The sequence below is a fragment of the Montipora capricornis genome, chromosome 9 (genome assembly GCF_036669925.1).
Source record: "Montipora capricornis isolate CH-2021 chromosome 9, ASM3666992v2, whole genome shotgun sequence".
Lineage (NCBI taxonomy): Eukaryota > Metazoa > Cnidaria > Anthozoa > Scleractinia > Acroporidae > Montipora > Montipora capricornis.
Window position 1 is genome coordinate 469,431 of NC_090891.1, and position 25,000 is coordinate 494,430.

Sequence of the window (25,000 nt, forward strand, 5' to 3'; positions counted from 1 at the left end):
TGTCTTCACTGTTATATCTGGTCTGTTAGAATTGATGGTAAACTGAACAGCACCATGATCAGACAGAAAGCGATCAATACGTGGCGCACCATAAATGGTAGTGTCCGATTTGCGTGAAATAATTATATCTAGGGTGTGTCCGTGTACATGTGTAGCATGGTCTACGTGCTGCACAAGTCCAAGAGATTCCAACAGGTCAGAAAATTTCGTTGCATCGTTGTCATCTACAGCGTCGACGCGGATGTTGAAATCGCCAAGTAGTAGTAATTCTTCTCTGCAAAGCACTTTCATTTCAATCTAATTTGCAAATTCATTCAGGAATGTAACTGTTAACACTTTATGATCATCCGAGTAGGGCGGGCGGTATATTACAATAACACGGAGATTTTGATGCTTCGACCGTACAGAATATTCCGAGAACTCAAATGAATTGAGTTCACCACCGTCGAGCTTTTTAACTTGAAATAATGACTCCCGGTACATAACAGCAGTACCTTCCACCCCTACGATGGCCAGCGCGCGGTTGATCTAAGAGTATATAATTACTAGGGCACACTTCATTCCTGACAGCATCATCATTTACTTTAAGCCAGGTTTCGGTTATGGCGCAAAAATCCAATTTGCTATTCACTATGTAGTCGTAAATATCGGATGATTTATTACGAAGAGAGCGTGCGTTTAATAATGAAGCAGATATTAGCCGTCGGTTTTGTAGGTTGTTATTCACAGTGTTCACTGGGCCAGGATTAATCTCTATATCTCCTTGTTGTAAAATTAGGCAAGTTGTAGCAACGGAATTTGCATAATATTGTATAGTTCGCCTTGATCATTTGTGCTTTGAACGCCTTTGTGTAAATTCATTAACTTTCAGATTCCATGGATCACAAGTGGGTAGAGTAGCGTCTTGTTGGAGTGAAATTACTGCAGAGTCAAAAAACAAATTAAAGCCTTTTCCGTAGGAAAAACGACGTAATAAACTTCCAAAATAACTACCCAATGTTCCATTTGTAGTTAACTTTTCTTGGTTGAGCTCCAAATCAAGACAGACGTAGCAGGAAAGTAAAAAGAAGACCAGTAGTGAAGAGCGGTATAAACCGTGGCAGCTCATGCTTCGAATCATAGTCCTATTTTTGGCGAACGTCATTGCAGTAGTTTTTACTCGGGCGTTCAAGAGAATTTTCGGCTTTAATCTTTCCAACTCCTTGGTGCTGATCATCTGGCGCGCTGTGTCTTTCATCTGTACGAACTGGATTTGCTAAATGACGAAGTTGAAGATCTCGAAGGCGAGATTTGATCAAGAAGCTGCTTGTAAACATGTACTCATTTGAGGGCTCTGACCGTGAGGATGAAGATGACTGAAATTTACTTATTTTCATTGCAGGTTTTTTCCAACAAGTGGTTGAAAACAGACTGTGATTAGCACACTGTAGAAGTGCTGTGAAACAAAACTATGTTCTACGTTGTTGTAATGTTGATGAGTCACGTTCAGGAAAACATCATGTCGTCCGAACTAGGAATAGGTTTTACACCATTCCAAGAATGATGCAATTCCTTTTAAATTAATAAATTTCTTTTGAATGACGTGAATATTATTGGTAAACTATGGTGTTCGGAAAAGAACTGAAGAATTAAAACCTTATTCATTTAATCTTTGTGAAATGAGGTGTATGAAACTGATGAAAGTATGTATTTAAAGTTAATTAATATGAAAAGTGAGGGTTATTATCAGTGAATAGAATTTGCTTTTCATGCGTCAGAATCCAGGAAAATGCATTTCCAAGGGTCTCTTTTTCAAACATTTTCTGGGGGAGCATGCCCTACGTGCTTTTGCTAAGTGGCCATTGGCCAGGTAAAGAAATGCTGCGGGTGATTCCTTTTATGAAACGGCTGCTTGAAAACTTATTGGCATCTCTGCGTATGCTTCGACCTACATCCTCAGAAGTGACCGTGCACTTCAAATTTGAACCTTTTATATGTAACATAAGTAACTCATTATGGTTTGCTAACTAGCAATAATCGACTATGGCTGAGTGATTTTCCGTAATGAAGTTAATTCCCCCATACCTCTCCTTAAAACTCATTCTCGTCCCCCAGCGGAGCTGGCTCTTAATTTGGTCAGCACCAAGACCGCCACAGCCAAAAATAAGCGCAGTCGCGGTAATGGTATAAGGTTGTAACCGTTCACGACCATTATTGTTTCAAATTTCTATGAATACGTAAAAAGAGCCGGTAGTTCCTGCCATGACTGTGGCCAGAGTTCAAGTTCTTCGCGCTAAACAAAAGAAAACCGGGCTATGGGCACAAGAATGTTTAAACTGTTCAATCCGCTCCCCTGCTGTTGCGTATATACATAATGCAATAACCTTCGCAGCACGAACGTAGTCTGAAACTAAATTTCAAACAATTATCTTGCGGCACAGGGATTCGCTCTCTAAAATTTAAACTTTTAATATTCGAGAATTTAATTTTAAAATGGTGACTCTCTGACTCAGAAACATAGTCACTAATTTAACCTATTAGTAAGATAAAAGTACCCCTGCTGGAGGTTTTAGGCGTGCTCTTAACATTCCCATTTTTCCAAGATCAGTGTGCTGCACGATTGTAGATTATTGCTATGTTGCGTGTTAGCCTCGTTTAGTCGTTTTGGTTGCAAAAAGCGACCTCTGCTGAATGGTTGACCATGCAGCTATAATACTGTAATATTTTGAATTATTACACACGAACTACTCTTCTTGGTATGAATGTTCTTCAATTTAACACAAGTCAGGCTGATTTACAATTTCAAGCTGAGACTTTAATTTGAATTTACATTCCATTCACTAAAAATACTACAAAATGAGAACTAGCAAAAGTACATCCAAACACATAATTTATTTGTTTGCTCTAAAATCACCTGAATTTTTTTTTTTAAATAAAAGAAAGGTACATTTGACGTGCGAGAAATAGTCAAAAGATAGAAATGATGCTCGCATATCTTATATCTACCATTAAACCCTGTTATTTGAAATCGCAGGCTCTATAACTGTTTCTGATTCATGGTGTGGCTTGTTACACTCTAGGCTAACCTCTTTCGGATGCGCTAAAAAAACGCGTTTCATCTTCAGGAAGAAGGTAAGCTGCTATACATTGTATTAGATTTTTCTTTACTTGGAAACCTACGGACTCTTTCTCTTTTTTTCCTGGATTAAAAGAAGAAATCCTTGCAAACATTATTTGGTACTCTGCAATGATTAGAGTTGAAATATTTCAATTCTTCAGTTGACTGATGTTTTGGTACAGAGATCAACCCTAGTATTGGAATTGCGCCCACACAAGGACAGAGAAAAACTCTGACCAGGAAGGAGGGGGGGGAAGAGGTTTAACCCACGACCTTCGGATTTGATCACCTTAGCTCTGCCAGAACGGGAGCAGGTCGTGGGTATGTGAGATATTATTCACAAGGACAAATTCGACTCGGCCTAAGCCTTATTTAGATAATCGTCAGTAGTTGTCCTTCACTAGCATATTGTGCGGGCCCAATTCCAATACTAGGGTTGATCTCTGATGGAATAATTGGATAAAAAAAAACTCCACAGTAGTGTTAGGCCTCACTCGAATTTGACATCATTTCTATCAATATGCTACTGAAGGACAACAACTAACCATTATCTAAATTAGGCTTGGGCCGAGCCGAATTTGTCCTTGTGAATAATGTCTCAAATACGCACGAATTGCTCCCGGTCTGGCCTTGTAGCTCGGTAGGTAGAGCAACGGTAATCAAATCCGAAGGTCGTGGGTTAAAATCCCACCCTGGTCAGAGTTTTTCTCTGTCCTTGTGTGCGCCCAATTCCAGTACTAGGGTTGATCTCTGATGGAATAATTGAGTATAAAAAAATTCACAGTAGTGTTAGGCCTCACTCGAACTTGAAATCATTTCTACTGCGATGAGCGTCTTATATAAGTAGATAGTTTCGCATAGTATGCTTCCTTCCATTGTGTGAAGCAAAAGGCAGCAGATAAGAATTTGTTTGTTATATTTGCGAGAAATAGTTTGACTCAAACCAGAAGCACTGGAAAAGAACGAAGCCGCCCTTTCAGCATATGGTGGCTTCACAATCAGGCAGTCTGGCACCATAAACATCCGTTGAAAGAGAAGAAAATCAAAGCGTGCACTGCACTGAAAATAGTGTCTTCACAGTGCACACGCGAAATAAATCAATCAGACCAGGCTGATCCAAGTATGATCTTCAATGCTCCAGCCCATAATTCAGCTACTCGCAGAAAAAGCTCGAATTGCATCGAAAGTCATTATCACTGGAAGAGCGACTGTCATGTCTTATCATGACATTCACTATGTCTTCCCAAAACGCCTCGTGGTCTTTAATACCCACGATGCCTTAGGCACCGTTTCGTGATGGCATACATGACAGCGACCACCAATTGTAAGTAAGCAAGAGCTGATGGAGATGTACCCAGAATGTTTCAATGGCACTGTCGGATGCTTTGACGACTTTCCGAATCACATCACACTGGACCCCAAAGTGCTTCGGGTGGTCCATGCGCTCCGTAAAGTGCCCATATATTGACAAACTACAATCCGAACTATATTGAGAAGTAGTGCCAAGACATCATTGCAAGAGTAATACAACCAACAGACAGGGTTTACTCCCTGATTATTAGACATAAAGAAAATGGGCGACTTCGTGTATGCCTCGATCCTAAGGACTTGAATAAGGCGATCAAGAGAGAACACCATCCAATACATGCTTTAGAGGAAATCACACCCAAATTAGCAGGTGCACAGCTTTCAGAAGGCTTACCGCTCGTAATGGCTACTGAAATGTCAAACTAGTTGGCGATTCCTCGAACCTAACAACCTTAAATATCCTATTTGGCTGGTACCGTTTTCCTAGGATTCCGTTTCTCCTACGAATGAGCCAAGATATCTTTCAATTCAAGATTGATGAGACGTATCGTGATTTCCAGAGAGTCATTGGCATTGCAAATGATGTTACAATCTACGGAAAGAACAACAAAGAGCATGACTTACATCCATAGAAACCATGAAACATACCAGACAATCTGGCATCAAGCTCAATGACGAGAAGTGTGGAAAAGGACAAAGGAGTGCAATTTGTTTGGTATGCTTTACACACCGGATGATGTTAAGCCTAGCCCAGATAAAGTCAGAGCCACAAAAAACCTAGAACCATCCAAGGACAAAAAGGAGCCTCACTTTTTGGGGGATGGCAACCTACATAAGCTCATGCATACCCAGTCTAGCTGACCACACCACCCACTTAAGAAACGCTTTAAAGAAAACGTTGACTTTGCGTGGAATTCATCAAATTCAAAAGCCTTTGAAAGGGTGATATGTACCAAGACGACCCCGACGTACTTTGACAAAATAAACCAGTTTTCCTTCACGTTGATTCATCAATCAAGGGTTTGCACGCATCTCTAGATCTGTTCCAAAACAACAAGCCAATAGCTTTTGCGTCGAAAGCACTTACCCCTGCATAGACCAGATATGCCAATATTGGGCTAGACCTACTAGCAGTGGTCTATTGCTGTCAAAAGTTCCATTCGTATCTCTTCGGAAGAACGTTTGCGGTCAGAACACCGCCCCTTAAAGCAAATCCACTAAGAGAACTTGATGCATGCAACCCCACGTCTTCAAACAGTGTTGTTTCGTCAACAACCCTGCGACGCCGTCGTCAAATATTTTCCATGAAAGAGGTGGTTACAGCTGACGCCTCCGTTCGATAATTGTGAAGTACCAAATACGAATGTGAAAGTTCAACAGCCAATCAGAATCATCCCAGCTAAAATGGAAGAGTTTAAAAAGGAAACCGCGAAGGATGAAACATTACAGCTCCATTACCGTCAGATTAAACAAGGGTTGGCTCGATAGTGTGAACGCAACTGATCCGGCAATAAAACCATACTGGCCACTACGAAATGACATATCAATAGAAGATGAGCTGCTGATATTTCTTGGAAGCCGTGTCATAGTACCTAAATCCTTGAGAGGCAACATCTTCCAGCAAATCCATGGATGGCATTTTGGCATAGAAAAATGCAAGCTAAGAGCTAAATCTTCTGTTTACTGGCCAAGCAATATACCAAGAAATAGAAAATCTCGTAAACGCAGGTTGCGTTTTGTTTTCAACAAAAGGAGTCCATGATACCATCAGAAATCCCTTAACGACCGTGGGATACAGTGAGTGCAGATCTGTTCTCTGTACAACAGTCGTGGTTCTTTGTAGTCGTTGACTACTATCCCAAATTCGCATTTATTAAGAAGCTTCACAGCCTCACAGCCAGCGCCGTTGCTAATGAAATAAAAATGCTATTGGCAGAAAATGGAATCTCAAAATCTCTTCAATGCGGCAATGATACTCAGTTTAAATCAAGCGATTTCCAACAACTGCTAAGCCAATATGGTTTTGAAGTTGTGACATCATCTTCACTACCAACGTGGCAACGTGGTGAACGCCAAGTCCAGGCGTTTAAGAAGGAGATCCTAAAATGCAGAGAGACCAAAGAAGACAGAGATCTAGCCCTGTTGGCTCTACGAAAACAACGGCTCCTAGATCTAATATACCATTTATCACCGGCTGAACTACTGTCTGACCGAGTGTTCAACTCCACCCTTCCTGGTAAGATCCAGCCATCAAAGAACCAAGAAAAAGTTTGAAATTGGCTCAAGGCGAAACAAGACAACCAGAGCTAGTATTACAACAGGCGCCCTACGGAATTCGAACACCCTGAACTTGAGACCAAGCCATCAACGCACAAGATCCCGTGAGAAAGACGTGAATTCCTGCAAGAATGATAGATCAGGGGGATACATCCCGCTAATATATTGTAGAAAGTGTAACTGGTGCTCAACCTCGAATAAATAGGATCCATCTTCTGAAACAATGCTTCCAACAACCTACCAAATAACTTGTCGAGCTGCATTCCTCAAGGGAGTACGACCTCACAATCTTCAAGCGCCCATTCACAAGAGCCCACCTCAGCAGACAATTCAGCAAACAACAAGTCGAGTAGCAATTTGATTGCAAGGCCCTCAAGCGTCAATCCGCAATTACCCACCTTATCAGACTTTCATATACCGTAGACTTTCATATACCGAAATAAAATAGCGGAGGACAAAAGAACCATTGTTATTCCGATTAGGCCTCGCTAATTAGGTATTGTTATGTTCGCTTTGTTCTTTTGTTCTATGGACACAAATGATTTCAGATCCGGTGTATGGAAGACCAGCCAAAACCGAGAAGGCTCCAAGAAAATCTCGCTCGGGAAGCGAAATCCGGGCACCGGAAAGACTTTTTCTCTGACTCTTGCTTATTAGTTGACTCTGAAGATGACTTCTGCTCAGGTTGTTGAAACGTCAATCAATGTCATCTCAAACGGTCCTTCGCAGGACTACACTCACCCGGACGATCGTACTTTACGTAATTATGATATGACTCCTGGGTTCAAACCATTTACGATTCTAGTTGTGATTAGTATGATATAAAAACATTAGATAGCAAGTCTTACATATTCTAAGGATTTTATTGATTGTTAATGTGCGTACAAGATGTTTATACCTGAGACTTTGGTCCGAATAAATGGTTTTGTTTTGTTTGTTTTCGTTTCAATTAATATACATGTTTTTTTAAGAGAAGGGGGTGTAACATATTAGCACGTGATAATTAGCACCTATGTTCATATTAGCACAGATAATAAGCACCTGGTGTACATTATATTTTGTGCACGCATATTTAAGAAGGCCAGCACATTGTGTAAATGCAAATACACTCACATGGGGTGTGTACGAGTCAGATGAATAAAATCCTCGACAACCTATTACACACGTAAATTACGGGATATGAATGTGACTCTGGGGTGATCCTTGTTCGCAATCTTTGAATGTCCGGGGTTCGTGGATGTAAATACATCATTAAGTATCCAAATGGTTGTGATGCAGCGTCTCGAAACTCTCCCATACGAGAGAAACGCGCCCAGAAAATGACTGTTGTGCCAGTGTCCTTAACCCCAAAGTGTCTCGAGGATTGTTAAAAGTAGAGCTGAGAATGGAGATCATCCAGAAGTCAGGAAATGAGTTTCAATTAATTTGGTGCTAAATTAAAGGAAATGTCGTGACAGTAGTCCTTACTAGTTAATGTATTTTTCCTGTGGAACTAAGAATAGAGACCAAAGAGATGTTAGGAATGAGTGCCTATTGTTACAATATGCACTTGACTCGAACAATTATTGCCAATGAGTCAGCCGAGCGAAGACGCGAGTTGACGAGGCGGCAGCCTCATAGAGCCGAAGCGCAAGATAGTTGTGTATGCAGAAAACATTTCGAGCGCTCCAGAGAAAATGTAATGTAAGATAAGGTAAGGGAAAAAAGGTCGCTTATCATGTGATTTCAAGAACCAATGGAAGCGCACGTTTGATGCGTGATGTCATTAGACAAACTGGCATGACGCGACATCCTTCACGTGGATATCCTTTTCTCTGACCATTGTGTTGTGTTATGATAGCCATCTATCGTTACTGCTGAGGCTAAGTAAAGTTATACTTTGCCGGTTTGATTTTTTACACTTTTGAGTGGTAATTCCTGCTTACTTTAGTGTAGATAAAATCTTAAATCAACTGGTTAGTTTCGTGGAAAATGATACTCTTTTCTAGACCCAAACGCTCTGATTTACATACACTTTCCTACAGTAGATTGCTTGAAAACCATTCCTTTCCCATATGGCAGTACCCCTCCCCCCCCTCCCTTCCTGGGGTGCTAGTGGTTTAGTTACATTTCTATTGTTAATGTGTTATTGTTAACTTAGATAAGTTGTGTTGCAGTACTTTGAAAAACAATTACAACCGGTATTGGGTTGTAAGAATGGCACTCTGATACAAATCTGCAATCTATATATTACATTGAGTGTTTCGTTGGCACTTATCGATAGCTACTACTAGTATAATTTGGCTTAAGATATGAGTTTTCAATTCTTTTTCTAGTGATACTTGCTTGTGTGTGACTTGGGTGTACATAACAATTAAATAATAAAACAGGTATTTTGAAACACCTATGACTTTCTCCTAGCAGAAATGCTTTAACAGGGCTCCCTTAAATTAAATCGTTGCTACCATACGGGTATGTTGGCTTTTCAAATGAAAGGAGATTTGAGCATGAGCATAATAGTACAAACAAGATTAATCCTTTGGTGGATTTTGTAAATGGAGTAATAGTACAGATACTGTTGGAGGATGCTGCCCTTGTTTCTACACTCAACCGGTAAATGAAAAACAAAACGTGAACACATTGGCAGGTGGACCAAGACACACAGGAAAAAATCAAAAGACCTGCTGCACAATATAGGACCCTAAAAGCAGCACGAAGCCTGGCAGAACAGTGCCCAAAAGGCAGTACCTTGCATACGGCGGCTGCGCCCGAAGTACGAGCGGCAGTCAAGACTTAGCTGTCCTACCGAAACGATACGATAATAGCCTTTTTCTTCAAAGATAACAAAAATAAAGGCAGTGCTAAGATTGCCTTGGCCTCTTCCAATAGTAGAAACAGCATACAAAATGTTTTGCTCAAAATAACACAACTATTACTCTACCTGGCGACACTCCACGAACTGCCAGCGAAGTGCCATGCCGGAAGTCGGTGACCCATTTTTGACGCCAAATTGCAAGCTTGGAGACAAAATGTTTCATATTTTTCACTTTTTACAGTCTGATATGGTTTTGGAAATTGTAAATTCCCTTTCCTGAATAGAAAATGTCACCTCCAGTGAGAGAAATGGCCTTATTTCAATGCTACAGTAAAATTTTTCCTGCCTGCTGAATCCTGATTGGTCAATTTAAATTTCAGGCGCGCCAGCCGTATGCATGGAGTGTTGTGATCATAAAGTTTTGGGAAGACGCCGAGCTAAGATTTTCGCTGGGAAAATTCATTGGGAAGACATTCCACATTCTACATTCTACATGCTCTGACACAGCGGAGCACTGATATGCGATATGTCTTAGCTCAGGTGATCAAACCCCCATAAGAAGCACCACAGGCAAACCACCCACTGTTAACGGAGGCCGTTTGCTATTCACAGAAGAAATACAGATGAACAATACGGTGGCTATAATTTGCTTCAATATGCAGAATTTCAAGCGAATGATTCAATCAAAGTTTGAAGAAAATGTTGACTGAGTCATGTGTCATATTTCTTTCGCCGTACCGTGCTGTTTTAAGCGCTGATTTGTGAGATTGACCTCAGCGGTTAGAACAAACCAAGGAGACAAGGCAGGCAGCAATCAGACGACGGCGAGTGACCTAGTCCACTTTAAGCTGAAACTGACGCCAAACCAGTGAAATTCCTGGGGTGCCGGTCACCCCCCCCCCCCCCCCTAGCTACCCCCCCCCCCCTTTGTAAGCCGTTTTTTACTCAAACAACCTACAATATTCAGGTTGAGAAAACGCGAGTACCCTCTGTTTGACACAGTGTGACCCCCCCCCCCCCGTTGAAAAATACAGGCTAAGCCCATGGCCTAGTCCACTTTAAGCTGAAACTGACGCCAAACCAGTGAAATTCCTGGGGTGCCGGTCACCCCCCCCCCCTAGCTACCCCCCCCCCCCCCCCCCCCCTTTGTAAGCCGTTTTTTACTCAAACAACCTACAATGTTCAGGTTGCGAAAACGCGTACCCTCTATTTGACACAGTGTGACCCCCCCCCCTTTGAAAAATCCTGGCTACGCCCATGGCCTAATACAAACAAATGCCTATCAAAATCGGGAGTATTTAGTGAAAAGTTGTATTGCATGGTAACACATTGTTTTCTTTTTTTGCCTAATTGCTAAATGAAAGCCGATCTCTTAATGTTTAAAGTATTTTTATAGTTGTGTGCGTCATAACTGATGAGAAAATTGAGGAAATTTCCTATTTAAAATTTTCATTCACTTCACAAGAGTGCAGCCGGAAGTTTTGTTTAACTTTTAACTTCCTGTCACAAAAACTTGAAGACGATTTAACTCCTTCCGTCTTCCGTGTTCTCTGTTGTTGTTGTTTCATTTCGCTTTCTTATTTATCGCTAAAACATTTTCGATCGACCGGGCGCGTTTAGCAATAGATCGTTTTCACGTGACGTCATCATTTTCTAAAATCCAAAACTAAAGAGCCACGAAAGTTTTTATCCTCATCAGGCATAAGAGGCGGTAAATTTGTGTCCATTTGCAATTTTAAAGCTCAATAGCGTGCTTCGTTTGGAAACCAGAGTATTTTGAATTTCTGAGTTATAGCGGTGCGTGACACGAGGTGACGATCAAGTTTATTGAGAAATGTATATTTATCTCATGGTTTTAAGCCTTTTTAGAATTTAAAACATTAGGAAAAGTGCTTAGGTAAATAGCTGTTTGTTCAGTACAGATGATCACTCGCCTAGATAGCCAAAGTAAGTAACAGATGTTGACACTATTTTCCGGCCGCCATATTGGTGCACCACAGATGTACACCAACATGGCGTTTTCATACTGGGTTCTGTAAATTTCTGCGAAATATTTCGACGAATATCTGAAGTTTAGGGAAACGTACAGGCCTAAAACTTGGAGAAGTGTCTTCTTCATTTATCTTCTACAACATCACGAATTCTTGACTTTTCCCACTGGATGGTTTTCGATTTATTTTTTTATTGCGTGACAGTTAAAACGATCTATAGGAGAGTCACTGCATGAACAGCTCGGAACACGTTATTTGGGAACGTCTTCGTTTATCGGACACAATAGTGTAGCCATCGATCCTAAGAACAGTTTTTTTTTTCAAATGTTGTCTTATGCATGCACTAATTTACGAATAACTTATGAAAAAACAAAATAATTCCCTCGAGAACACCACGTGGTCTGCAATGGGAAAACGTGCAAGTTGAAGAGGTCAATTCTTGTTTGATTCTTATCGTAAAGGAATGCTTCACTGTTCAAGTACAACAAGGTGATACCGAAAACAACTGGATATATATATTTCTCAACTATGTAAACACAACTATCGAGAGCTTTTAACCCTGTCTTTTACATTTAAGCATCTTTGGCTTTTAATTGTTGTACAAGTATACCTTATTAGGTATTGAATATATCAACAGAATGATGAAATAACAAGGCGCCCCAACAATGGCGTTTACGTGGGATGCCTTTTTTGACAACAAAGTAGATTAAAGAAAAATAAATGTGGTAATCTGGCCTACAATGCTAAAATGAAGAGAAGAGATTAGAAACAACCAAAAACCAAATTCAATTGTATAAAAGGAAGATTAGACAAACGGAAGGGAGCTGTTTTCCTTTTAAACCTATCTTGACACTATCATATTTATATAGTGATAAGTGTTTTTTTTCTCTGTGAGAGAAGATTAGACGACTGCACTGGCATGCGAAATGGTCACTTACGGTTTCCATCCTTGGGTTAAAAACTTCTCGTGCTTAAACTCTGTGATATCTATGTACAACACGTATAGTGTGTAAATCCTACAACAAAAAAGCAACGCTTGTACCATGTTTAAAATCAATGTTGCCTCTATATGACACGAATGTATTTTTTGCCTTTGCTTTGCAAAAGGGGTGTACACCTCAGATGGAAAGGTTGGCATATGAACACAGGAAATGGTAAAGGTAAAGGTACACCTTATTTAACGTCGGAAGTTCCTTTACTCTGTAGAGAGTATTCTCCCAGGAAGCCGACGGTGCGCTCATTTTACCCCCCTCTTTCCATCAGTGCTCCGTTTTAAGGGTATTTAAAACTACGTAGGCTACACTGAAAGGAAAGAAGTCGAAACAAGGATGTGAGATATGGGATCAAACGTGTTCACAACGTGATACTCGATGTTCTGTAACAATAATTTACTATTTTAAAAGACATAGTTCTTTCAATGAAGACATGTTCGTGTTGTGTTCTAGTTTTAAAAGAGATTATTTACATAACTTTGTTGATTATTACATGATGAGCAAACTGAATTCTTTGTTGTATCATAGTTAATCGAGGGACTGATTATGAAACCTTAGAATTTCAAAAGCGAGGACAATGTTGTTGCAAGCGATGTTGAATTGACCGTGACCCTGCACAATCTTTTGTTTTCGCTTCGCACGGGTTCGCAAATTAGTTGCGCATAATTTAATCAAAGGATTTGATTGGTTATCTTCTCGAAAAAAGGTGTGTTTTTTGCAGGGTCAAGGCCAAAAATACGGTTAAAAACATGAAACCAAGCAACTTGTCCAGTTTCGTAACCATCTCCATGGATTAACTATGGTTGTATGACAACTTAAAATCTTCTGTCATTACACAAACTGTTCGTTGAACAGGAATTTATTAATGCCACTAGATTTTAAAAAAAGTGTGTTGACACAATAAGAAATGTGTCACAATGCTATCTCTGCTACCTTAAATTTAAGCCCATAAATGTGATATCAATTTATACATTATAAATTTATAACTGTAAATATGCCTAAAGCCAATACTTAAAAAAACTGATTCCGGTTGATTTGTTTCAGAGAATCAATTAAAATAGCAAAGCTAAGGTCAAGAGAATAGCCAACTGCACATGAAAACATTCCTGGTTAAACAATGATAAGCTGATGAAATGCTTTCAATCATTCACACTATATTGACGACAAAATACTGCGCCAAGTAAATAAACTCTTTCAATAGTTGTGCATAAATACGATTATTCAGCGATAAGTTGCTTAAAAATTCTTGTTCATAAGACAAGGCGTTTAACAAACTGGTATATTTAACACACTGCTTCGGATGTTTGGCATTCTGACCGAGTGAACACATATGCCCCCCCCCACCCCCCAGGGACAGCAGTTTACTTTGTTTTAGGTGAACACAGTTGTCACTATCCACGGCAATCTCACGGCGTACTCCTTTGCTAATACGAGTGGACCCGTGAACTTGGCGAATCGACGAGCAAATGTCTCTTCGCATTCACTTTTAACACACATAGCACAGTGACACCTTGAGTTTTCCACTGAACCATGGCTCGGTAACACATTCTGACTGTAACGAGTATCAATCCCGTCGGTACGAAAGAAGAAAAGTGGAAGAATATTTCAACGTATTACGTTGCGGCATTACTTCGGCAAGTGAAACGTCGGAAAATTGATATTGATTGTTGCCATATTGATTTGAATTCATCTGAGTGAGTAACAAATTGGCATATCTTGAAAAAATCGATATTGGTCGTTGACTCATCGATTCCATGTAGTTTACATCTGAATGAGAGACAAATTTGCATGTTCTGACCCCAAACGATAGTCGTTGATACGCTTCACATCCGTGACCAAAAGGAGGCCAGACAGAAAGAAAACAGGAAGAGTTTGCTTTGAAATATCGCGTATTCCAATCTGTACGTGTTTCAGCGATACCGTAACAGTTTCGTTTCAGCCAAAGCATGAATCAATAACACTGAAGCAACTTTGTTCTTTAAATATTGGAGTTTTCCTTTGTCGTAGTCACAATTGTGAACGCAACGCCAAGGTTAAGAATGAAGTCAGTGAGGCAAAGCCGCTTTAGATCCATGATAGCAGGAATCATTCTCAGCCTGGCTTTTCTTATTACTCCAGGGTGTTGTGGTAAGTTATTATGCGAAAGCATGTCCTTCTGAGAATATGTGTACGATATTCTACAATCGCGGGGACAGAATAAAATGGAACAGCAAACCCCCTAGACCCATATCGCTCCAATTACCGGATGAAATTGTACCCCTTCAGAGGTCAATCTATTTTTTCTTTACTCAATATTTTTCAAACCACCAGCCGACGCAGCACCGAGGTACAAACCCAATTAGCTATCTATGAATCTACAATCGTGGTCAAAAGTTGTTGGGAAGGTTGCGGACATCAGTTCACTTCACACCTAATTCGATTTTTCTAACTCTTGGCTGAAATATTTGGGAAATACTATGCTCTTGTGGCTCCACTCCCCCATATTCATTGTTGGAGTTCTTCAGGTAAGAAAAGTCACTATTTTTTTCCCATCCAACATTGGGGAGGGGGTTATCTGTAAAGTGAAGCTACCTTCCCAACACTTTTGTCCATGATTGCAGTCAGCCTAGCTTTAGTCACAGGCAGACAACCCTGAGGATGCTAGACCGCGCAACGTCACGTTATTTTGAGACAGTAGTAACGGCCGATTCAACTGATCGAGGAAAATGTTCCATAAAAACTTCAAATCGCGATGTTTCTTTTCGAAAATTCATTTTACAGGGGCACCCAACGACAATATGGTTCAAAACCACTAAACATAGCATTGTGAAACGTATTTTAGTATTTAAGCGGTAGATATAGACATATTTTATCCCCTAAAATGTTTTCATGTGTTCGGGTTCCCTAACTGAAAGTCTAGTAATCCGAAAATTATAGGGATCAAAACTTAACTTTTCAAAAATTTCAGCCAAAAAAAAGGCTCCCGAAAATTCTAGGTGACCTTTTTAGGCTAAAAATCCATTAAAAATGGGCAATTATGTCATCTTTTTGATGTTCGAAAATCCTAGGACAGGCAGGCAAGCAAGAAATTTTACAACAAATGTTCCGAAAATTTTTAGATCTCACATCGTCTTCCGAACAGATATTTTCCGAAAATTGACGTTGGGTGCCCCTGATTTTATGGACAGCCAGATAAATAAAGTTCACTTACCTACTATTTTCTGAGTTATCCTGAGTGATTTATTGGGTTTTTGGGACGCTTCGATTTCCTCTTCAGATCCCACGTGTCGCCATATACAATATAAATAGACAAGGAGTGCAACTTTCAAGACCGCTCACGGCCGAGTGCTTCCAGAATTTAGCCGAATTTCTCCCACTTCCAAAGATTGCTCGCCTCCCAGCCTTGGGCACGTAGAAAGTCGATAATCTCGCTAGCAACTAGCCAAAAATCATCGCATTTACACGGCTCTGCAACCCCAAAATCCTGTTCGATTTTCAAGCTTCGCTCAGGTTTTTGTTATTGTCAGATGATCCGGACATAGCCTGATTCTCAGACGGTGCAGGTCGCTCGTGTCACGGAGAAGAGTGCGTGACACTAGCGACCCCAAAATCCTGTTCGAGAATCTGGGTAATTCGGAAACCGCTCATGCATCATTGGAATTTGATAACTGTCATCAAAGTCAAATTAACCAATCAAAAAGCACAGATTTGCCCCAAGAGAGACAAAATTATTATTAATTATTATGGAATATTTTCTTCGATCAAAATCTTCTTCGATCGGTTAAATCGGCCGTTACAGCTGTCTCAAAATAACGTGACGTCACGCGCTCTCGCATCCTCAGCGTTGTCTGCCTGTGCTTTAACTGATGATATCTAGATTGTTCCGGCCGGTATTGAAAGGTGACAAACATGAACCGCTGACACGGACGAATAACACATGATGCGATTGCTAGGCTTCCACCGGTGAGAACTTAAACGCCAAAAGACAAAAAATGGACACTTGTTTCACTTACAATAAACCAATCCTGACCTTCACTCGAACGACGGACTGAAGCGCACAAATCACAGTTCACAGTCTTCACGGTCCATAATACCCTGCGAGCAGAGTCTTCCGAGATAAGTCGGACTTATCGACTTATCTAGGAAGATCGAAAGAGACTCTGCTCGCAGGGTAGGTCCATAATATATAAATTATCTGAAAGACGCTTCTATTAACCAATCAGTGACTGACTACACAGATAAGATTGTGAAAAAAAAGTCACCAACAACAGCTCTTGTCAGGAATAGATTTCACTGATCCAAGCGTGCTTTTCCGAGGTTTCAGTTTCAGTTAAGCTATTCATAATAAAAACACTGAAAGGGAAACACGGCAAAATGCCGTTTAGATCTACCAATACAAGCAAGGTTAGATTAACGCCATATATTTGCAAATGGAGACCATTTTAAAGATCTTGATACTTCAAATTACATTTCTCATTTTAAAACCGATAAATGCGTCATTCCTTGATTGCCTATGCTTGCTTATATTGTTATTTTTTTGTTCTCTTATAATTACTATTATGAAATAAATTTGGAAAGGTCATCGCAGTTTTTTAAGCAAGTTAAAGCAGCAGCAGCCAACGTCAATTTTCGGAAAATATCTGTTCGGAAGACGATTTGAGATCTAGAATTTTCGGAACTTCTTGCTTGCCTGCCTGTCCTAGAATTTTCAAACATCTAAAAAATGGCATAATTGCCCATTTTTAAAGGATTTTTACCCTAGAAAGGTCAGCTAGAATTTTCGGGAGCCTTTTTTCTAGCTGAAAATTTCGAAAAGGTAAGTTTTAATCCCCATAATTTTCGGATCCGAACAGATGAAAAACTTTTATGCCTATATCTACCGTTTAAATACTAAAATACGTTTGACAATGTTTTGAACTATATTCTCGTTGGGTGCCCTTGTTAAGGTAGAGTATCACAGTATATCACATGTTCTAACCGTAACGAATGTTATCATTTATGAGCCATTCGGAAGCGACGTTACAATTCGCGAGGAAAAATTACACGTACGCGTAAAAATTTCTCCATTTATGGGTTAAGGGCGGCTCACTTCTTAGATGACTGAGCGAAAAATCTTCTCGCGGATTTCCCTCAGTAATTATCACGTCGCTTCCGATTGGCTTAAAAACGGTGATATTCACTACGGCTAGAACTTGCGCAATACTGGGCGTTTACCATTTACAAAAAAATTCCGGAAATTTCGGTGGAAATTTCCATCGGGTGAAAAACGTGTTCCATTTAACTCAGGTCCGTTCGCCGCCCAGTGATTGCGATTTTACGCGCCAAAATTTAAAAATGTGGCCGTGAATTGCCTGGAAGTGGTAAGACCTTTCAAAAGTTGTAAATGGAACACACATTTCCATCGGAAAGTTTCCAACGGGAAAATAGGACTACCTTTTCAGAAGTTCCATTTATTCCGGAAATTTTCCAGTGATACGAACCAAAAAGGTGTATTCCATTTACATTCCAACCGGAATTTCCGGAATTTCTTGGTAAATGGAAAACGCCCACTGTGATACTCTCCCTTTGAGCAGTTGCAAGCAAGCCTGAAAAAATTTGTCGAGTGCAGTGCAATAGCAAGATCATCGGTTCGAAATCCGGTCTTTCAAAATGTCTATTCCACAGTCCATTTATATGAAATTTCATATATTCTAAGAGCCCTGATTACTATTACTATAGGTAAAAAGTTTGTTAACAGCTGTCACGAGTACACCGTTCATAAGTTATCAAAGCATCCACGCCCTGGATGGAAACAAAGCAAAAAATTATGTTCAGACAATGGGAGCCACCTGGTGTGTATTGAAAATCAAGAGGAACTAGATTTCCTAGCGCGTAAACTTAAAGAAGAGAACTTGACATCCGAATATTTTATTGGCTTGAAAGAACAGAATGGAAGGTGGACATGGATATGCAACAGCAGTATTCTGGTCACTCCAACAAAAAAGCCATGGGCTGGCTATGAACCAAGCAACGATGGTCCATGTGCTAAAATGTACTTTTCTAGCAACGTTCTTGTATATGATGACATACCCTGTGATCACAAAGAGGATTATATTTGCGAAAGGCGCCTTAGCGATTGCGATAAAAAAGGTTGGTTGAAAACGCCTGAAATAGGCTCTTTAACAGGCGTCTTATCATTACTATTATCACTATTACTATCACTATCACTATCACTATCACTATCACTATCACTATCACTATCACTATCACTATCACTATCACTATCACTATCACTATCACTATCACTATCACTATCACTATCACTATCACAATCACTATCACTATCACTATCACTATCACTATCACTGTCATTGTCACCATCACTGTTACCAGCACTAAAATTATCATTAGTATAATTACATAAATGACTAGCTCACCTATATGTTAAAAATGCTGCCGAGGGGATGGAAGATGTTTAATTTTGCTATTGGTAATTTAACAACTGAAAGGAGATTTTAATAGGTCTTCAGCAGGGACGGTACAAAACTGGACCCCTATCTGGACCTCCTTCTGGACTAAAGAAAACAATAGATGGTTTTCAGTGACGTCATCAAATTCTGAAATCAAAATCGCAAGGTCTTCTGAATTTATACCTATAGGAGGTTGAAGATGACAAGAAATAAATCTTTTTTCAAGTGTTCAGGTCCGTGACGTCTTTCGTTTCAAAAATACAGCAGTTTAAATTTCCGAATTGTCACTTTGCGTGACAATATCATGACAAAGCTATTCTTAGGTTGAAATGTTTCTCCCTATCAATCTCAGCAATTTGAGTCTTTGATTTACATTAGGAGATGTGCTTATACACATGTATTTTATCTCAGGAGCGAGAAGTAAGCGAACTCCAGATGTTCTCCTTGATTACCGTTGACCACTCTGATACACCAACATGGCGTCTCCATACAAAATTCTATGAAGTTGCATGAAACTCGTCGACAAATAACTCAGAAATCATGTACTGCACAGACCTCAGAATTTCAGAGGTGGTTAAAAAGTGTTTCCTACAACATTCCAAGTTCTTGGCCTCTTTCATTGAACGTTTTCAATTAATTTTTTTGTTGCGTGACGGTGAAAACGATCTATTTCTTGAGATGGTTTCAATAAGTGCCGACTACTATGATTCGTGTGACTGATTGGAAATATATACTTTGCCCTTGAGAACACTCCGAATGGTAAGTAAGTGCGATCGCTTTGATTTAAAAAGGTAAGTAGTGGAAAAATAAGTACGCCTCGATGAACTTAAATATAGTCCCGTGAGACAAGTAAAATACTGTTGGGAAACATACCGCGTTACGTAACGCAACACAACGTGCCTTTTAATAATAACTTTATTATACACAGACTCTTAACTTAGCCGGTATTTGTATTGAATCCCGAACCATCGAGTTTGGATTCGAGTGCGAGTTCGAGTTGGACTTCGAGTTGGACTTCGAGTTGGACTTCGAGTTAGGGTTCGAGTTGGAATTCGAGTTGGACTTCGAGTTGGACTTCGAGTTGCGTTTCGAGTTGGGAGTTCGAGTTAAAGTTGACTATAAAAATAAACTCCCCTCCCCCAAAAAATAAATAGAGGGGTAGGGTAGGGTAGATCCCGCAAAACCAGAGCCCGCCAAGATACTTACATTTTTCGAAGGACCGCTTGTGCTTATGGGAGGGCACAAACCAACGATAGTATGACAAGGAATATTTTTCCTTATAATGTAAATGCTAACCATGATCCGTGATGCTAACCAACGATCTCTCATGAAGAGAAAGGATTTGAATCAAAGCAGTGTCCATTTCTGTTAAGAAAGTGCAAGTGGCACATAAAGATACCTTGCATCTCAACTTTGGCCTAGCATTGTAAGGAAATATTTTGAGGCTTTAATAGGTGCCCGAGGTCTTCAGTACGGTCCTAGGCCCCGTAAATCGAGGATGCGTGATGCGTGATGCGTGACTGTGACGCTGTCCAAGTGGTCGTATTGTGTTACACGTGTTTTCAAGGCATAAGCGGGTTTGATACGAGGTTTCCACGTGGTATGATACGAGGTCTCGTCATCAGCCTGGTTGGTCTTGTTGCTGGCCATCGTGGAATTGGCAATGGCACGGTAGGTTTAATTTACTTTATGAAGACTTTATTTTCGAATGCAAATTAACGCTGAAACATGCCCGTTTTCAGCGAGGAAACAACAGCAACAATAGCGATAACTTCGTCGCCAGAGGAGACGCGTGGCGATACAACGTAAGTCTTCTTTTCATCATGGATTAAAAGAGTAATTTAGAAGAGACTGATATGAAGGAAGTTGCTTAATTGCTTATGCGTAAGTCCGAGTTGCACAGCACAGACCTGCATCTTGACGGGTAGGCAAAACGGTCAGAAATTACAGTGAGCAACCGGAACGCCTGGGGGGTAGGAATCCCATATCAAACAGACGGGGATGCTCGTCGTCTCGTTTAGGGGTGTAAATTTTGGATTTTGGTCTCGCTTAGGGTGTTCCGGGCAAAGCGCGAATATTTTAAGGTCTCGTTTCGGGTTCCGCAAATAAACACAGAATTCAACAAAACAAAAATTCAAATTTTCTTTTTAACTTGTTTTTAGGGGTCAAAATTTGATTGGTCTCCTTCAGGGTTCACAAAAAGCTTGAACCACGCCCAGATGGTCTCCTTTAGGGGTTATCGATATTTCGGCTGGCCAAACCAGGCTTCTTCGGGTACAATAAGCATATTTCAAGCATATGTAGCATATTTTCGTAATATGTTCGGGAAACACAGTGAAACACAGTGTAGATAAGCTTATATTAAAAAATAATCACATAGCATAGAACGGAAGAGTCTGATTCTTCGTGGATGTTCAGACCATCTGGATCAATTGTTCTGCCTTTTTGGATTACAAAATAAAACTTCTGTGGCCTTACGGATATAGCCTCGGATAGAAGAGAACTTTTCGATGGGTATTAATTGCATGTCGTTGGCAGTGTGTTGTTAGGAGATGACAGGAAATGTTCTTCGGCTGCGGTAGGTTTAGATTTTTTGTTAGGGTTGTCTATAGGGAGGGGGTTGCACCAGTACGAATTTTATTTGTTTTGTTTTAAATTTGGTCAAAATTGGAGCTTTTCCTAATCACAAGCCGAGCAAAATTTGGAAAAGAGTTAAGTGAATAGAGGGTAATGTGAAGTGCTAGATTTCTATCCCACACGAACCATGTGAGCGTTAGCCCTACTGATGGAAATGGGCTCACACAAGGACAGAGAAAAACTGTGAATAGGGTGGGAATTGAACCCACGACCTTCGGGTTAGATCTCCGCCGCTCTACCGACTGAGCTACAAGGTCAGACGGGAGCAGGCCGTAGGAACTGAAGATGTCAAAGTCACGGCAATGAACATGTACAAGTACAAGGAAAGGTTACGTTTTATACAAACGTTGGCCGTGTAGCACTTATATTTTAAACAGAGTTAACTGAATAGAGGGTAATGTGAAGTGCTAGATTTCTATCCCACACGAACCATGTGAGCGTTAGCCCTACTGATGGAAATGGGCCCACACAAGGGCAGAGAAAAACTCTGACCAGGGTGGGAATTGAACCCATAACGTTCGGGTTAGATCTACGCCGCTCTACCGACTGAGCTACAAGGTCAGACGGGAGCAGGCCGTGGGAACTGAAGATGTCAAAGTCACGGCAATGAACATGTACAAGTACAAGGAAAGGTTACGTTTTATTTCAGTGGACCAAAAATATCAAAGACGCCGTAGTGCGGGGTAGGCATATTTTTCCAAAATCGCCCAAAGAAAACAAAAATTCATTAAACATGTCAACTGGCTAACAAAGGACACTTTACAAACACTCCTTTCAGAAAGTTCCAATGCCATTGGTCCTCCTCCAAAATCGTCACCATCGGCGGTCCATTTACCCTATCAAGCGCCAATGTCGGCCCCGATTGTACCGCGGTCTTCTGTACAAGTGTCAACACCCGTGCCATCCCATGCATTGCCTTCCACGTCAGTGCAACTCCCATCTCAGAAGCCACGTCGCCCGTTACCACCCACTTTGATACAGTCAGGGAACATCTCGCCCCTCGGTTCCATGCAGTTGCCTGTACAGTCCTTGCCTTCCCCACAGCCTTCAACAGCAGCGTCTTCCCAGCTGTTAGGGAACCCATCTTCTCAGCCGTTAATGCTCACGTCTTCCCAGTCGATAGTAACAACGTCTTCCCAGTCTATATTTACCACCTGTTCTCAGTCGTGGCCGCAAACAGTATGTCATTCGTCGCAGATCACATCGTTTTTTCCCCTCTTGCAAACGCCGCCGCAGTCCCTGATGTCCACGCAGCCGTCGTCGGTTATGCAACAACCACCACTGGCTCAAACAGTGCCCGACCCTGTTAGTCTTCCACGTCCATGTGCCAATCCAGGGTCTTACATACTTACACTGCTGAGATTCTGCCATGCTAGTGTATCAGTGTGTTATGGCTGTCAGCAACCTCTTAAAGTTAACGGCCAAATTCCGCCTCCACCGTTCGACCTTCTGATAATAACACAAATGAGACGGGAGTACTGTAACAACGGCCAGAAAATGTCAACGATGGGCAATGCATATTTCCATGCCAATATGCACTGCATGTCACAAAGGCTGCCTTTCTTCCATCCCTCGATGGTGCAGCTTCAACCGGGCTTGTTCCCACAACTTCTACAGGCATATCTCCTAACTTAAATACGTTTTCCCGTTGAAGGAGAACGTGCCACGTGTCAATGTCCCAAACTCGCTAACGTCCTAGGGAATATAGCTATGCATAGCCCATTTCAGAAGCGTTAGAGGACTGGGAAAGAGTATCGTTCTTTTTCGTTTGTTTGTAAAACTAAAATATTCAAATGAAAAAGCTACTAAATTTGAGAGTCTTTACCAAGAATAAAAATATCCCCCAAAAAAGAGAGTTTGTATGGAGAGGGTAAACAGGCCACACAATTATAAGCCTTTGTATGGAGTTTTGCAACTTTTGCACGGCTACCGTTTTTAGACAATTTTCCGCTGAAAACTCTTAAACTTGGTTGGGTAGCTTTTCATTCAGTAATGTTTCAGTTGAAATGTTAATCAATATAAGAAATTCGCCCCAGTAGTCACACGTTTCTGCAATGGGCTATGCATAGTTGAATTCCCAATACCAGCTGTAGAAATGAAACTTTGCGAAATGGTATACAGAAATATAAATCACCTAGAACTTAGCAGTTTTTGAAAACCAAAGGTCCGTGCGTTCGTGCATGCGCAATTCAATTCAAAAGATCCAGTTGCGCGATAGATGTACGCGTATAGTATAAGCTTTTGCGTTTATTCTGGATACACTGAACGCAAGAAATTTCCTTACATTGGAGTCAATTTCTTGTGATTGAGTCTCAGAAGAGAGTTCAAATATAAGTCCGGGATTTTTTTTTTATAGTTTTCTATTGTTTCGTTGTGTTTGGCAAGTTTAAAGAAGTGCTTGAAAGGGAAATCTTTGGGCATCTGCCGCGTGCTAGTAGGCTATACACGTAACACAGCGCGCGGTCTTGCGTCATTGTTCACCCCCCTTAGCAAAGGTCTAGAAATCCCTCAATGGGCCCTTAAAGGTGGCTTAAGTTAATGTGTACCTTGTGTTGTTGCAGTTTTGGTTAACAAGTTAATTCAACTTAATTCAAGTTTATTCATGTATTTTATCAAGTCATTAGAAGTACAATGAAAGTACAATGTGCGCATTGTTTGATGACTTCTCCAGTGGTTTAATAAGTCATGATATTACCACACTGTGGTCGTGCACAGAGAATTCTCTACACATGTATTAGATATGTTTTTATGTAGACATATTTTGTTTCTGTTAGCTCGTTCTGTTGTAATATTTAATTCCGGATCAATTGTTTAATTTGAATTGAAATTTGCAAATGGTATCAATTTACTTACCACTCGTTGATATTGACTCAGTTGTAATATTTCCCGTTTACATTTGATGACAGTACTCGAGACTGCAAGATTAAGCGATTCAATGACTTTGAGAACATTAACAATGTTAATAGTTACAATTAATTTTTAAGCTTTTAGTTTAAGTAGACGGCAGGTTGTTTGTCACACTGTACCTATATTTTGGTAAATATATATTTCTTAAAACTTTTTCTTTAACTTTAGTAAACTTAAGAAAAAACAAAAGAAAAATTGACTTCTGCCGGGCTGCAAAGCCAGAAAAGCTTATTTCGTTTGTTTGGTCTTTGCCGATCTTCCCCTTCACCTCTTGTCAATTTATTTCAAATGACGTCTAACTCGATCTTCAACTCGAAATCCAACTCGAAGTCTAACTCGATCTTCAACTCAAACTCGAACTCGAGTCCAAACTCGATGGATTATTTCTCCCGCAAATAACGTGTTAATTTTTTTTTTCTCTACAGGATTGTTCTGAAAGCAATTTTTGTGTTTAAATTTTAACAGGCCCTTTACAGCTAGACCATCACCTGACCTACTTTTCATAACATTAAAGTAAAAGTAAATAAATTAGAGAAGAAATTAAAGAATGCCGGATATGGAAAAAGCAT

The 25,000-nt window shown here is 40.4% G+C and overlaps 1 protein-coding gene and 1 long non-coding RNA gene across 3 annotated transcripts in view; one reads left to right on the forward strand and one right to left on the reverse strand.

Moving 5' to 3' along the window:
- LOC138016462 (uncharacterized) overlaps positions 1-15,985 on the reverse strand; it is an 18,170-nt gene extending 2,185 nt beyond the window's left edge. Inside the window, exons 1-2 of the long non-coding RNA XR_011125813.1 lie at positions 15,650-15,985; positions 12,406-12,483 (exon numbers count right to left, since the gene is read on the reverse strand). This is a non-coding gene — a long non-coding RNA (uncharacterized lncRNA). The remainder of the gene's footprint in view (positions 1-12,405; positions 12,484-15,649) is intronic.
- The window catches only part of LOC138016461 (uncharacterized), a 35,087-nt gene continuing 23,960 nt past the window's right edge, over positions 13,874-25,000 (forward strand). The window contains exons 1-2 of one of the 2 annotated variants that reach the window (XM_068863595.1): positions 13,874-14,586; positions 18,157-18,567. In XM_068863595.1, the coding sequence (XP_068719696.1) occupies positions 14,499-14,586; positions 18,157-18,567 (499 nt within the window). In that variant the 5' untranslated portion in view covers positions 13,874-14,498. Of the gene's footprint in view, positions 14,587-18,156; positions 18,568-25,000 lie in introns of those variants that run through there. The other variant, XM_068863596.1, reaches the window with a different exon arrangement.